Source organism: Engystomops pustulosus, chromosome 4 (genome assembly GCF_040894005.1).
Source record: "Engystomops pustulosus chromosome 4, aEngPut4.maternal, whole genome shotgun sequence".
Classification (NCBI taxonomy): Eukaryota; Metazoa; Chordata; class Amphibia; order Anura; family Leptodactylidae; genus Engystomops; species Engystomops pustulosus.
Window position 1 is genome coordinate 8667104 of NC_092414.1, and position 16380 is coordinate 8683483.

The following is a 16380-nucleotide window of genomic DNA, read 5'->3' on the forward strand; positions in this document are numbered from 1 at the left end:
CATGTACTTGAAAGAGGCCTACAGACAGTTACGGGACACCAACTGTTATAAAAAATTGACATATAACCCTCTGTCTTCTTTTAGGGCTCAGTTGTCCAATATCCTGGATGGAGCTGTCAATGATAACGTCATTTCTAAATCGATAGCGGAAGCACTATTCATTTCAGATCCCACCATCTCCACGCTATATCTTCTCCCTAAAGTACATAAGAACGCTGTGGCCCCTCCAGGAAGACCCTTCATCTCAGGGAGAGGTAATCTTACTGATAACATATGCAAGTACATTGACTCTTTACTTCAGCCGATGGTACAAAGCTTACCGTCCTATTTGCGTGATTCGACGGACCTTCTCCGTTGCCTTGATGGGATACAATTGGAGGATGACGACATCTTGGTCACCTGTGATGTTGAATCCTTATACACCTCTATTAGGCACAAGGATGGACTAGAGGCGATTATGTATTTCCTGCAGATGACCAATTACACAGTCCCTGAACAACAGTTTATTTTGTCACTCCTAGACTTTGCTCTCTCTCACAACTTCTTCACGTTTAATGGCTCCTTCTACCTACAGCTCCAGGGAACAGCCATGGGGGCGGCATGCGCCCCCTCTTACGCCAACTTGTTCCTGGGGCTGTGGGAGAGGGAGCTGTTTTTATCTGATGATGTTTCGGTGTGCCGGATCCCATTGTGGGTCCGGTACATAGACGATATTCTATTTATTTGGCGTGGCAGCCAAGTTGACCTTAGAACTTTCATTGACAAATTAAACATCAATTCTCGTAACATCAAGTTAACATACGAATGCAGTGCACATTCTGTTAACTTTCTTGATGTGTCAGTGGTTCGTGACGAACAGGGTCTAATTCACACAGATGTTTACAGGAAATCCACATCTGTCAATACTTACTTGCATTTTTCCTCCTCTCACCCTAGACGCGTCCTCAATGCCATTCCAACGGGACAGTTTCTGAGGATCAAAAGAATTTGCTCGACCGACTCCCAATTTGAAAAACAAGCATTGGATATGCAACAGAGATTCCTTGACCGCGGCTATAGCAAACGTTCAATAAAAAAGGCTTACAGACGAGCAAAGTTCACTGATCGATCAACTCTTTTATATCCCCAGACAAATGTAAAAACACCTACCAAGTAACCACCTCGCTATGTCACCCCATATCACGACAAATGGGGACCTATGATCAATGCCATGAAGAAGTTTTGGCCCGTTTTGCTCTCTGATCCGATCATTAAACAAATTGTGCCTCAATATCCCGTTACAGCGCCCAAAAGGGCTCCGAATCTCCGAGATTTGCTAGTCAAGAGTTTTTTTACTCCCACACAATCCCAACCGCGGGTTTTTGGGGCCCCAAAGCCCAAATGGGGGAGCAAATCGTGTGGACATTGTATAGCCTGTCCCAATATGGAACAGGCAACGACCTTCTCCAATTTAAGAGGTGGCTGTGAATATCAAATTCGGTGGACCATCACATGTAATACCAAGGGGGTTATATACTTTGCTTATTGCCCCTGCCCGAAAATTTACATAGGCATGACCACTCGGGAATTGAAGACACGGATCAGGGAACATGTGAACGACATCACCAATGCAGCGGCGGTCGAGATCCCTCTGATTGAAAAACTAAAACCCATCCCTCGTCATTTCAGGAAACACCATGCATGCAATCCAAGCTTACTGAGGGTTCGCGGGATCGACCATGTGAACCTGGATATGAGAGGTGGGGCTCTGAAGCAAAAACTGTTGCAAATTGAATCCAAATGGATATGGACATTGAAGACAGTGGACCCTTTGGGTCTTAATGAAAATTTTGGTTTCTCTGCTTTTTTGTAACAATCCAATAGCTCTTGTTCATTGCCCACCAGACCTTTTGCATACGATTCACGTGTTTAAACAGTTTGTTTTTATGTGTGTGTTTTGAAATTTTAAATTTGAATGGCTCAATTTTAGGCTTCGGCAAATGTTCTGTTACTCATCCGGACTTGCCCCTTGATCCTGGCCAGGCCTAAGATTATTCCTGCTGAGCAAGGGAGGGATCAAATAGCCATCCCTATTGGATGGGGCAGTGTGGTGTATATATACGTTTTTCTATTTTTCTATATTCCATTCCAAATAGGAGGTAAGGTGATGAGCCTCTCTGCGACTCTGAACATCGACCTTGATCGACCACCACTTTATGATAAGTATTTATACCTCTTCCCCAATACACTCACGTTTTTATTCACCATTTCATTTTTTCACCTTCACTGTTTGTGCTGTACCCCTCACCTTGCACTATTTGCACTCATTGCTCCTCACTCCATCACGCACTCATTTTAATGGCTCGGTCCCCACTTTGGTGTCCACTTCATTTCATCATCACTATTATTCACCGTTCTCTTCTACACAATGACCAACCACAGCACTTTATTTCACCAGCATACATCCCATACACACTTTTCATACATCACTCTTATGTTTTTAGGCACCTGTGCCTCTCTTTATATATGACACATTTCACCACTAGGTTATTCATACACTAACACATCTCACCATTCAGAGATGTTTTTCTTTATTCATGATACATCTCATCACTAGGTTACTCACACGTAAACACATCTCACTTTGTAGTTATTTTCATCTCACCCATCATACATGTTACACCACCTACTGCAGATGATATCTTCCACATTCACAGTTCTCCCCCCAAGGACAGCCCACAGCTCTTTATAGCCTTATACACTTAGCAGCGCTCCTGACGTGCGCATGCTCGGTTTCTCCCGTCCTGCAGCCTCCGAGCGGGGGGCGTGCCGCTGCTGTCACATGACTCGGTGCTGGTCACCGCCTCTGTGACGTCACTGCCCGACCCCGCTCGCGGGCGCAGACACGGGCCAACTGAGGATGCGCCGCATACACAGGTGCTGCATATCAAGTAGGATCTTCCATCGCCTATTGGTCAGGGCCAGGTTTAAAAGTCCGATTATGTGTTTGTCATATCACCCCTTGAGAAAGACCGGCGTGGTTGAAACGTGCGTTGGGGGATCTTTGCAGTCAGGTAACCATGGTCACAAAGACCCAGACCACTATACTTCATTGATTTATGGACATTGCTTCATCTTTATGCTATTGCACTTTATATGAGTGCTAATGTTTACTTATAGAATCTCAGTTGGGAACCCGTCAGAAAGTATGTAACTCCATATACAACAACCCAAACAAATTGTATCAATTAAGATATCTTTATTAAAGCCAAAAAGGAGACACACACACAGAATATCCACACAGGGAGTAGTACTATAATGACCAAATATTACCACCCAAACAAATTGTATACATAGGATGGCTCCGTAAATGGATGGATGTATCAGAGCTGTGTGTGAGTGGGTGGATGTATCAGAGCTGTGTGTGAGTGGATGGATGTATCAGAGCTGTGTGTGAGTGGGTGGATGTATCAGAGCTGTGTGTGAGTGGATGGATGTATCAGAGCTGTGTGTGAGTGGGTGGATGGATCAGAGCTGTGTGTGAGTGGGTGGATGGATCAGAGCTGTGTGTGAGTGGGTGGATGTATCAGAGCTGTGTGTGAGTGGATGGATGTATCAGAGCTGTGTGTGAGTGGATGGATGTATCAGAGCTGTGTGTGAGTGTTTGTGTGTGTGTGTAAGGATGAATGTAGCAGGTCTGTGTAAATGGATGGATGGACAAAGCATCGTAGTGTGAGTGAATGAGTGGATGTAGCAGATCTGTGTGTAAGTGATATCAGAATACAATCTATTGGTGATTGATTACGGGATTAAGCTTTATTGTTTCTCTGATTCTTTACTTTAAGCGAAGTCTCATGAAGACAGGATGAGATCCGCCAGCGCTGTGACTGCCCTGATCTGGACATGGTTCTTCAGAACTTTAATGCAGCTTCATTCTGCAGCAGCGAGCGGCGGTCCAGTCTATGTTGGCGCACTGGCAGTGACATGTGACATTGGATGAGTGGAGATCCCAGGATCCGCATGCACTTCCACATGAGCAGCCCGTAGCCGTGTAACCTGCAGGAAGATGGAGAACATTGGAGATGAATTGTGAGACGGTCTCAGACCCCAGACGTGAGACCGGATTTATCAAGAGTTGTGTGACCCAAAATAAATTTGTACCATCGGTAATTACAGGTGTGAGTCCGGGCTCCGGGATAGAGGACGTTATTGTTGGATTAAGTAACATCTGACCTGGGAACAGACAGGAGGATCTCATCCAACAATAACATGTCCTACACTGGTGACGTGTCCTACACTGGTGACGTGTCCTACACTGGTGACGTGTCCTACACTGGTAACGTGTCCTACACTGGTGACGTGTCCTACACTGGTAACGTGTCCTACACTGGTAACGTGTCCTACACTGGTAACATGTCCTACACTGGTAACGTGTCCTACACTGGTAACGTGTCCTACACTGGTAACGTGTCCTACACTGGTAACGTGTCCTACACTGGTGACGTGTCCTACACTGGTGACGTGTCCTACACTGGTGACGTGTCCTACACTGGTGACGTGTCCTACACTGGTGACGTGTCCTACACTGGTAACGTGTCCTACACTGGTAACGTGTCCTACACTGGTAACGTGTCCTACACTGGTAACGTGTCCTACACTGGTAACGTGTCCTACACTGGTGACGTGTCCTACACTGGTAACGTGTCCTACACTGGTAACATGTCCTACACTGGTAACATGTCCTCCTCCGGGGGAGTTTAGGACAGAACTAAATTTGGAACATGAATTTTACTTATGGTTTGAATCATTTTCTAAAAAAACCAAAAAATTCTTAGTGCAAAATGTCCTGATACAGTAAAAGCCACTGACAATGGATAGTAGGGGGTGACCGCTTTGTACATTACCTTCGGGACAGTTGCAGTAGGCTGTAACATTTTTAACAAAGACGCACTCAAGCTCCAGTTTAGCGTAGTGTTGGGACACTGAAAATAGGAAAAAAAAATCTGTAAAGTTGCTTAAAGACAGACACGGAGAGTGAGCCCTACTGCTATAGCCACCCGGCTTTCCCTACCTAATTACCTCACCTACCCTAAATGGTGACAACCGGTCGACATTCCCTTCCTTCTACCAAAGTGAAAACATAGAGACAAACAAATACAGAAGAGTAGTCGTACAAATTTGGGTCAAAATCCAGAGGACAATGCAGTACAAAATCAAAACACAAGGGGATAGTCAGAAAACGGAATAGAAATACAAAATACAGAAGGAAGACACTGGAAAGTTGGCGAACAATCCTCTTGAGATATCAGAGTCCTGGTTCTGAGACTGATTGGACCAGTCCTCCAGACTAGCAGGAGAGGAACTTGATTGAAAGAGGCATCTGTCCGTCATAGCTAGCTTAACCCTCCGCGAAGCTCTCACATACAGTAGGTATTATGAGGGCAACAGATATCATCAGCTTATACTGGGGTCATTTGGGGAAATTTTTCATCCGATCTATAGAATTTTAATCTAGGTTTACTGATTACCCTATATACTCGAGTATAAGCCTAGTTTTCAGCACTAAAATGTGCTGAAAACCCAAACTCGGCTTATACTCGAGTAAAAAAAAATTATCAAAACTCACCTTTCTGGCTTCCCCCGCTGCTGGCTATATACTGGGGCAGGGGGCTGGCTATATACTGAGGCAGGGGGCTGGCTATATACTGGGGGATATGGGCTGGCAGGCTATATACTGGGGGGCAGGGGGCTGGCTATATACTGGGGCAGGGGGCTGACAGGCTATATACTGGGGGGCAGGTGCTGGTTATATACTATGGGGCAGGCTATATACTGGGGAGGCTGTGACCAATGCATTTCCCACCCTCGGCTTATACTCGAGTCAATAGGTTTTCCCAGGTTTTTGTGGTAAAATTGGGGGCCTCGGCTTATACTTGGGTCGGCTTATACTCGTAATAAAAGAAACTCAAATCTATAACTAAGATATGTGAAAATTGACAGAGTCATCAATACTTACAAATTGATCTTATGGTCTCATCAACGCTGCAAGGGACATCGTGCCCGATCACCAGAGCCGCTGCCAGGAGCAGAACGAGAGCAGAAACGTAGAACTTCATCGTCCAAGTTTAGATTGTAAGAACCTGTAGAGATACACGGAGAGGTTTAGAAGTCATGAAGAGGAGGAGAACAGGACACAAAGTCAGGATGGTCCTCACCCACCTCCTAGATGGATGTACCTGCTGTCCCCGAGCAGTCACCTTATATAGAGAGTCTCCCTCCTCATCAATGATAGACGCCCATGTGATGCTGCAATTGTGGACACATCGGGGGGGGGGGGGGAACTGTCCTATCAGCTTCACCACAATTTTTTTTAAGAAATACAAGTATCACCAGCTTCTAACTCCACGACATGGCTAGTTGACCATCATTGTCATGACTATGTCCATCCTTACGTTGGCCATTACGTTGGTTGAGCCCCAAAAAGTTCCTCGTTGCCTGAAGATCTGCAATGTTTGGGCTAAATCCACGAATTACGGCTACAAGACTATAGACGTCCTGAAGGAAGGATCCACCACCCGATGACCACTAATGGGTCGTGATGCCCTCAGAGACTTCTAAATCCTAAATAGATGAGGGAGGCTTCTTGCAGAACCTAGATGTAGGTCTATGACCTTCTAACCCTCCAAAAAACTTTGGGAAATTCGTCATGTTTGATACATTTTTTCTTTTCCTATGTATATTTTTCTTGATGGACCTCTTGGTTTGTATGGAGCGTTTTTTTGCTCCTTGATACAAGATGTGATGTATAAGGGGATGTAAGGGGTTAATATGTGATGTATGAGAGGGTTAATATTTCGGGAGGGTTTTTTTCCACTCCTGTGTCGATGCTTTCGCAACAGTTTGTGTGATGGCGTTTAGTTCCCGAAACAAGTTAAATAAACTTGTAAATTCTAATAGGTAAACACCAGCATCGTCCTACTTGGATGTGTTCCCTCATATCCACCTGACGTGTCTACAGGAATGTTACCAGAGCGTCCTGATAGCGGGAGCCGGCTCCATGCATCACATTTTATATCAACTTACTAGAATCGTCTGTTTGTAGAGGATTGAAAGGTAAAATAATCTTAGTGCAACTTATTGGCACCGATATTGTGGCTAAAGCCGGTCCATATATAACCCATACACATTGTATCAACCAATATATCTTTATTAAAGCCAAGAAAGAGACAAAAAACACAGAACTAAAATATCCAATAGTCCTGTAATACGTCCTATGCCTAGAGATCACCACCTAGACAAGTTGTATATAGGATGGCTCAGTCAATGGATGGATGTAGCAGTGCTGTGTATGTGAGTGGATGGATGTAGCAGGGCTGTGTGTGAGTTGATGGATGTAAAAAAGCTTTGAGTGAATGGATGGATGTAGCAGAGCTGTGTGCATTAATGATTGAATTGATGGATGTAAGAGAGCTGTGTGTGTGAGTGTATGGATGGAAGTAGGAATCCTGTGTGAGTGAATGGATGGATGTAGCAGAGCTGTGTGTGTGAGTGGATGGATGTAGCAGGGCTGTGTGTGAGAGTGAATGGATGGAAGTAGGAGAGTTGTGTGAGTGAATGGATGGATGTAACAGAGCTGTGTGTGTGAATGAATCGATGTAGCAGAGCTGTGTGTATGAGTGAATGGATGGAAGTATCAGAAGTATGTGAATGAGTGAATGGATGGAAGTAGCAGAGCTGTGTGTGTGTGAGTATATGGATGGATGTAGCAGAGCTGTGTGTGTGAGTATATGGATGGATGTAGCAGAGCTGTGTGTGTGAGTGAATGAATGGATGGACGTAGCAGAGTTGTGTGTGTGAGTAAATGGATGGAAGTAGCAGAGCTGTGTGAGTGAATGGATAGATGTAGCAGGGCTGTGTGTGTGAGTGGATGGAAGTAGCAAATCTGTGTGTATGTGAGTGAATGGATGGAAGTAGCAGAGCTGTGTGTGTGTGAATGGATGGAAGTAGCAGAGCTGTGTGAGTGAATGTATGGAAGTAACAGAGCTGTGTGTGAATGAATGGATGGACGTAGCAGAGTTGTGTGTGTGAGTAAATGGATGGAAGTAGCAGAGCTGTGTGAGTGAATGTATGGAAGTAACAGAGCTGTGTGTGAGTGAATGGATGGAAGTAGCAGAGCTGTGTGTGAGTGAATGGATGGAAGTAGCAGAGCTGTGTGTGAGTGAATGGATGGAAGTAGCAGAGCTGTGTGTGAGTGAATAGATGGATGTAGCAGAGCTATGTGTGCTTGAGAGTGACCACCATAGAATCTTTAATTATTGTCAAATATATTTTTCCTTTATTTGAAGATTAGATCTGGGTTGCGTCTTATAGTAAGGAGCGTATTATAGTCTTACAGATACAGTATATAATATATAGGTGATTATCAGCTGAAGCTGTATTAAGCTTCTGATTCTGGACATTGCATTGATTTAACAAAGAATTCCTGAAGAGAGGATAAGATCACGACCACCACCGCTGTGACCCCCCGGATCTACACTGGGTCTGACTGTTACTGCGGCTTCATCCTGCAGCAGCGAGCGCCGGTCCAGTCCATGTTGGCGCATTGACAGTGACAGACATTGGATGACCGGATATCCCAGGATCCGCATGCACTTCCGCATGAGCAGGCTGTGGCAATGTAACCTGCAGAAAGATGGAGAACATTGGAGATGAATTCTACAACGGCTCCGAACTTGTGCCAATTTATGTCTCCAGAGACGATGCAAGTTTTATCACCTGACCAGGTAACACACAGGACAATCTCATCCAACAATAACATGTCCTAAGACTAAGGGCGATGCCACCTGCAATAGCTACGGGATCGAGGACGTTATTGTTGGATGTGATTCGAAATCTAGTAACACCTGACTAGGTAACAGACAGGAGAATCTCATCCAACAATAACATGTCCTATGACTAAGGCTGCATTCACACTGGCGCAAGGGGGACATATCTACGGCCAATATACGCCCCCCATAGACGACAATGGGCACACGGCGCCCAACAGGAGCGGTACGGTGCAGCACACGTGCGGCACCATACCGCTCCGTACCCCGGAAAAAGATGGGACATGCCCTATCTTTCTCCGTAGTACGGCGCCATGCGCCATATGTTCCTATGGAGAGGGGGTGGTGAGCTGCGCTCACCTCATCCTCCTCTCCCCGGCACTGCCGTGCTACGGTACGGTGGGCAACAGCAGTGTGAATGTAGCCTAAGGGCGATGCCACCTGCAATGGCACTGGTCACACTCCGGGATAGAGGACGTTATTGTTGGATGTGATTCCAAATCTAGTCACACCTGATTAGGTAACAGACAGGAGAATCTCATCCAACAATAACATGTCCTATGACTAAGGGCGATGCCACCTGCAATTGCACCGGTCACACTTCGGGCTGCATTGACCATAAACAATGAAATATTTTGGATCCATTAGGACCAGGGACCGGAGAGATCAAGTGCCTAAAACAAGACACATTTCTCCTGGTGAGACTAAAAAACTAAGAAATTGGGGGGGATTTACTAATTCTGGCGCAAGCACGACTGTCAGCCTCGGAGATCAGTCTCCGGAAAGCGCAGCCCGATGTATTAAAGTGGCGCACGGCTGTAAGTAATTAATGGATAGACGGAACTGATCAGTCGTGCGCCATAAAAATGCCGACATCGATGAAATGTGCGCCAAAATCTTACATGGACTGTGCCTTAATTTTGCTCTCCGACCATTTTTTTCCTGGTCTATTGTGCGCCAAAATTTGCGCCAAAAAATGCAGACAAAATACACATAAATGTGATGGATAATGTCGAAACGTTAGGCCATGCCCAAATGCGACAAAAAAACACGGAGGAGTCTGAATAGTCGGAAACATCTGTTCTTTCTGGCGCAAACTCATAATAAATGATCCACAACAATTCTGCGCCAAAAAAAAAAGAGTTCCCAACACTATTTTGGCACAGATACGATACTACATCTGCCCCATTATGTATCTTGGAAAATGAACCCCCAATCGTATTGTAAAATGTCCTGGTTAACCCCTTTGATAAGATTCATGGATAGGTATAAGGAGGCAACATGTGCCGGTACCTGCGGGACAAGTGCAGAGGGAGGATCTTTCAGTAACAAAGACACAATCCAGCTCCATGTTCTTGTAGTATTGAGACACTGAAAATAGAAAAGATCATTAGTCAAGATCTCCAGACACAAGAGTCTCCTCTAAGAGTCATCTTACTCACCGATTGATTTTATGGCATCATCAATGCTGCAAGGAGCATCGTGTCCGGTCACCAGAGCCGGTGCCAGGAGCAGGACGAGAGCCGGAATGTAGAACTTCATTGTCCAAAAATTGTGAGAACTTCTAGAGATACAAGGAGAGATTCAGAAGTTATGGAGAGGAGGAGAAGTACAGAAGACAAAGCCAAGACGGTCCTCACCCTCCTCTAGATGAATGTACCTGCTCCCTCCCGGCAGTCGCCTTATATAGGGAGTCACCCTCCTCTATCAATGACAGACGCCCATGTAATGCTGGAGGATGGACTCACCATAGAATCTTAGAGAAATACAAGTATCACCAGTTTGAAGCTCCGCTGATATCACGTACAACCAATACATCAATTCCGAAAGGTCAAACAACTCGAGAGTAGAGTTTGGTCAGACGTGTCCTCATTATAGACTGACCATCATCACAGCCGCTAGCACATGACTATGTCCACACTTACATTGACCACAGAAATCTACAGATTCAGGAGCCTCTCAACCCCTCAGATCCAGGATGAGCCTCAGAAAGGTTCTAGTTGTCTGAAGATCCGTAACGTTTGGGCTCAATTCAGTCAGAATAGAAATCCAGGCTAGATCCATCACCAATGACCACTAATGGATCCTTATTCATAGATAGATGATGGAGGCTTCTAGCAGAACCTGTGACCTGGATGTAACTATATAACATCTATCCCTCCAAGAAATCGGTGACGTTCATCATATTTGATATATTTTCCCTTTTCTTATGTCTAGTTTTTTACAGACCTTTCATTTTATATCACACGCAGCGTTTTGGCTCCTTACACGAGATGTGATATAGGAGAGGGTTAATATTTTAGGAGGTTTTTTTTTTTTCACTTCTGTTTTGTTCCTTTTCGCAAAAACACTTTGTGTGATGGAATTTAGTTCCTGAAAGAGGTTAAGTAAACTTTCCGGAAGGGACTGGTTTTAGAGGATTATTACGTAATAAAATCTTCTTGGCACTGATATTGTGGCTTATCTTATCCTGATACCATGTGATGTGATGGAGGAACTTCCATCTAGTAACCCCGTGAAGCCTGGAAGAAAGTAGGTAACGCCATATACAACAAACCCAAAAGGGAATCAGCACATTGTAACAAGTGAGGAGGAAAATCCCCATATACTGCCATACTGTAGTATGGCAGTATAGGATAGGATCGATCAGACAACCCGGGGTTAAAGTACCCTAGGAAGTCTGAAAAATAGTAAAAATTAAAAAAAGTTAAAAAAAAAAAAATTATAATAAAAAAACCTAAAAAATCAAATCACCCCCCTTTCCCTAGAACTGATATAAATAAACAGTAAAAATCATAAACACATCTGGTATCGCCGCGTCCGAAAATGCCCGATCTATAAAAAATATAATAACGTTTTTTTTTCACTGCGCTAAACCCCGTAATGGAAAATAGCGCAAAAATGGCACTTTTTAAAAAAAATATTTAAAAACAAAAAGTGATCAAAAGGTCGCACAGTCCTAAAAATGATAGCAATGAAAACGCCATCAAAAGTCGCAAAAAATGACACCACCCACAGCTCCGTGCACCGAAGTATGAAAAATTTATTAGCGCAAGAAGACGGCAATTTCCCCAAAAAAATTTTTGTACCGGAGGTTTTAATTTTTGTAAATGTTTGAAAACATTATAAAATCTAAACAAATTTGTTATCCCCGTGATTGCACTCCATAACATCTGCCAATTAAAATGGGAAAGGGCACCAGCGGCTGTTTTGTCAACCCCCGGCACGTGGCGGCTTTAATAAAGGAGATATTGGGGCAGATTTACTTACCCCGTCCTGTAGCGATCCCCGAAGTCCGGCGCGATTCACGTAGCTCCTGCATCCGTCGCTTCAGCCCCAAGTTCCGCCGGAGTTCACCATCTTCTTCCCGGTGCATGTAAGTGCTTGTCTTGCGACACAATTTGATATGTTAAATCCCGCGCGTAGTCCGAATCCGTCGACTTGTCTGATGGCCCACCCCTCGATTTGTGTCTCGTGCAAGCCGGCGCTGATGCACCAAAATCCGATCGTGTGCAACACCATCCCCAGCAAAATCGTTGGGAAACCCGCCGAAAATGCACTCCGCGGACCCTCAGTAAATTAGCCCCATTACACGTTGCAACAAACACAAAACAGGGGGGAGGAGGAAGAAAGACACTGAACCACCTGAACCACGCCCGTGTTATCTGTACAAAACACCACTGACTTTATTTGGTTCTCTTGGGCCTACGGTTTTCTCAGCGGACAGGAGAACCCCAAAATGCTGCTCTAGATATTGAAACTGAGAAATCAGGTAAGAGCAGTGAGCAGAGTCTTTCAGACCTACAAACAAAAGATGGAGGACGTTTCGTACCAAGGGACCCGCTCCAGAAAGGTGCTGAAGACCTCGAAATAGCAACAAGAAATGGAGCAGCCCATTGGCAAACACCTATCATAGTAAAAAATATCGTGCAGCTGGCAACCCAATGGATGGAAACAATCCACATGCATCGGGAGTAACCGAAAAGCCGATTCTATACCCGACTTGGCCATAAGAGCCCCTGGACTCCCACCAAAAACTAGATCAATGGCCTTGTCAAAAGAGACTTAAGACACCGATAACAAATCCTTATGGATCCCGTCATTGACGGAGGATCCACAAGGATGAGATAAATGATGGATCAGCCTGAATTTACCTGGCTCCTTCTTGGCAACTCAGACCACTGGTCAGAGCTGACGCACGGCATCATCAGGGGCCATATTTTGACCGGAGGGGCGATGTGGATCCCACAAAGATTTCCAGAAAAGAGGGTGAGTGACGCCCAAAGACCCCTCCCGGGTGGGACTACCTTAGGCTAGCCCCTGGTCACGTAGCCCACATCCGCCTGAACAAGCAACCTGTCTTAAAGGGGCCTGACCGACCATTTCCCCCCAAACATCCTGAGCCCAAGCTGCACACAGTCATTAGCCCAATGGCTATACGCCTACAGGATATCAATTCTGTTCCATCCCTACCAAACCAACCTGAACCTATCTACCTTTGCTGCTGTTTAGGTCCGTTGCTTGTTTCGAAGTACCTCTGAGTGATCCTTGAATCCGGCTGTGCACCATCACAGGCACCCTTCATTTACCAGGGATCCCTATCTACATGCCGTGGTTGCCTCAGGGAAAAACCTACTCTGTCAGCCACTCCCTCCATTTTTTAGTACACACCACCTGCTGGAGACCTGGCAGGCTGTGGACGAGGCCTCTGCTGCAAGCCCCGTGATCATCGCTGTCCACAAGGCCGCAATACCAGCCACTCCAGTAGTCAGCTTCCTCCAGGCACCGAAAAAGGGAAGGCCGCGGTGAGGTATGTTGAATGTTACAATGTGAAACATAATATATATACAGTGGTGCACATCCTCCACTCTTTAGTGTGTCAGGCCGGATGCTGGGGCCCCCTGACACTGCGGGCCCCAGCATGCTGCTATGGCTGCTGCCCCTCACTGTATGTGCAACACCCCTGCCGATGTATAGGCAAGGGAGTGCTTGCGAATGAGTCCCTCTAACTGTAGTATCCCTCTAGAGGAGCCTGATCAACTCACCTTTACTTTTACTTTAATGCAAAACACCGGTGGCTCATTCCCGATTGCAGGCGTTTCCATAGAAACGCGACGTGCAACCAAAACGTGCAGCCAAAACGCGACGTGGGACAGCGCCCTCAGGGTAATGCAGTCTAAGACGATCACCTTCTCAGACGATCACTGCCCAAGACGATCGCCTTCTCCGCCAACTCCTGCAGACCGGCAATAAAAATGTCCAACCCGATCGGATTCAGGTGAACCCCGTCACCTATCAGCAGGTGCCTGTTGTACCCCTCCAATTCTAAATGGCGAAAAGCCACCCCACCCAGATCCGAAATGTGCTTGGAGATTCCAATATTTAGAATCTTCCTGGCTCTATTAATTGCCTCGTGATCGCGGGCGCCTCTCCAGTGACAACGCAGGACAATTTCGGACCAGCCAAGTGTCACTTTCCTAAAAAAGGAGGATAAACGAGCAAAGTCCTCTTTCATAAGGGCTAATAGCTCACCCAGCTTGACACGCGCCAAGTCGTTACCACCCGCATGGAAAAGGAGGACCGCATTATCCCGGCAGCTCCTGCTTATATCAACCACCTCCGGAAGAACCTGGGTCCAACGCATGCCGCGCACGCCACGCCAGTGCGCCCTAGCATCCTTGAGACCTAAATTCACGCCGCATGGGCGAGTTTCCGCCCTCCGCTGTGCCCAGTGGATGAAGGAATCCCCAACAATCCATACATGGGTCAACTGGTCTGTAAAATACAAAACAAAGGATAGGACAACCTAAAGATAAACGATAACGTTAGGGTAAATTGAAACCGGGGATTGAGATCTGGTGGGATGTATGACTTAAAACAATCCGACTTCCATCTTCCGAGTGTTTTTATTGCTTCCTCACTCATTCCACAAGAGTGCGCCGTGGTCGCCGCACCAATGCAAAATTCTTTGGGGTTTAAACCCAAAAAGAGAATCGCTTTCTTAAAAACCGCACTAAATTGGAAACGGGACAGGGGGGAACCTGAAAGGTGCAGTAAAAAATTCTGACCCTCTGGGCGTAGATGGGCATATCTCTGAATCAAAGAAACCGGGCATGGGTTTGAAGACATGGGGAGTATAGTAATCCATGTTCCTCTACCAAAAACATCAGTTTTTGACTTACGAATCTGAATTTTTACCCCAGTATCGCTGGCTAGCACGTCCGATTGCAGCAAACCGCCCGACTTTACCGCGCTGAGGGGAACTAGCTCCCCGATCCGTAGCGCCCGGAAAAAGGCTATAGCAAAGGCCGAGCTAAACAAGGAAGTTTCATAGTCATCACTGCATACTAAGTGCAAGATGGAAATAATACGAGAGAATAGAGGCAGTGATACCGGTCTGCGTGAATCTTGAAAAGACTTATTTTTTTCCAGCCCTTCATAATTTGCTTTATGGTAAATGTCTTTGTAACATCAGGACGGTCGTGAATTTTTTAGCAGAAAAGCCAGTCTGGCTAAACTGTGCTTTGCCTTATAAAATGACGCCCCCTGACTCCTGATGTGTGAAAGATAATCTAGTGAGTGCCTTAAAAGTTGGTCCTTCTCTGCGGATATAGAGCCGCCGGAGATGGCCAGCCACTGCTTCCAGGAAGAAGAGTCCTCCTGCCAATTGGCTGCTGACACCGATCCAGACTACAAGCTGTTCTCGACCAGCTTCCATAAGGACTGGGGGCAAGCAATCCTCTTCTCTGCCGGGTACTCGTGGAGTTCTCTGAAGCTCTGAAATTGTGAACGTGACAAGGCATTAGCTGAGTCGTTCGGAAATTCCGGGACATGCCTAGCCCTAAGCCAGATGTTGGATTGTAAGCACCGCAGGACTAAGTGTCTGAGCAACGCGAGCACCGGGTATGAAGGGGAAGAAAGGCTATTTAGTGCGTGTACTAAACCGCGATCTTCAGACCACAGACGTTTGGTTGGCCAAAACCGAAGCCCACGTTTCTATGGCGACCACTAATGCAAAAAGGTGTGTGAGGGTGGTGTTTTTATTAAGGCCCTGTCTTAACCATAAAGACGGCCAATTTTCCCTGCACCATTCATTGCCCAAGATAGCAGCGAAGCTACTACCTGTGGCGGAAATGGACAAGCCTAAAACGCTGTTGGTTTCTGCTTCCTGTAGGATCCCAGACCCATTAAAGTCCTGAAGAAAAACTTGCCAAACCCGCAAATCTAATGAAGTGTGTTGGTTGTATTAATCCTTTCGTGGCCAGGGATAACCGACGGGAAAAAGCGCGGCCCATTGGGATGACTCTACAAGCAAAATTTAGCAGGCCCAGTAAGACCTGGAATTGCCGCAGAGTAGCCTTTTGTTTGCCTAAGAGAAAGCTTATTTCTTGCCTTAAGCGAGATATTTTGTCGCTTGGGAGTCTAAATCTCATCTCCACTGTATCCAACTCAATTCCCAGGAAGGAAAGGTTGGTAACCGGCCCGACTGTCTTATCCGCGGATAACGGAACTCCGATGTACTCCATCAACAAAGTAAACCTCCGCAAGAGAAAGGAGCAAGATTCGGAATCCCGTT

At 45.9% G+C, this 16380-nt stretch overlaps 2 protein-coding genes across 2 annotated transcripts; both read right to left on the reverse strand.

The window, feature by feature from the left end:
- Positions 1 to 3271: 3271 nt before the first annotated feature.
- Positions 3272 to 6158, reverse strand: LOC140126007 (resistin-like). The gene is made up of 3 exons (XM_072145052.1): positions 5996 to 6158; positions 4884 to 4961; positions 3272 to 4035 (listed from the first exon to the last, which is right to left on the reverse strand). Exons 1-3 carry the CDS (start codon positions 6093 to 6095, stop codon positions 3899 to 3901), a joined length of 315 nt encoding a protein of 104 aa, XP_072001153.1. The 5' UTR covers positions 6096 to 6158; the 3' UTR covers positions 3272 to 3898.
- A 1007-nt stretch (positions 6159 to 7165) lies between these two features.
- LOC140126008 (resistin-like) lies at positions 7166 to 10461 on the reverse strand. Its single transcript, XM_072145053.1, has 3 exons — positions 10247 to 10461; positions 10098 to 10175; positions 7166 to 8661 (listed from the first exon to the last, which is right to left on the reverse strand). The coding sequence occupies exons 1-3, from the start codon at positions 10344 to 10346 to the stop codon at positions 8528 to 8530; spliced, it is 312 nt and encodes a 103-aa protein (XP_072001154.1). The 5' UTR covers positions 10347 to 10461; the 3' UTR covers positions 7166 to 8527.
- Positions 10462 to 16380: the final 5919 nt, after the last annotated feature.

Coding starts and splice junctions, on each gene's coding strand:
- LOC140126007 (XM_072145052.1), bottom strand. CDS start 6,095: ATGAAGTTCTACGTTTCTGCTCTCGTTCTGCTCCTGGCAGCGGCTCTG. Junction 4,962..5,995: donor TGAGACCATAAGATCAATTT/GTAAGTATTGAT, acceptor TCCTATTTTCAG/TGTCCCAACACTACGCTAAA. Junction 4,036..4,883: donor CTACTGCAACTGTCCCGAAG/GTAATGTACAAA, acceptor ATCTTCCTGCAG/GTTACACGGCTACGGGCTGC.
- LOC140126008 (XM_072145053.1), bottom strand. CDS start 10,346: ATGAAGTTCTACATTCCGGCTCTCGTCCTGCTCCTGGCACCGGCTCTG. Junction 10,176..10,246: donor TGATGCCATAAAATCAATCG/GTGAGTAAGATG, acceptor TTCTATTTTCAG/TGTCTCAATACTACAAGAAC. Junction 8,662..10,097: donor CCTCTGCACTTGTCCCGCAG/GTACCGGCACAT, acceptor ATCTTTCTGCAG/GTTACATTGCCACAGCCTGC.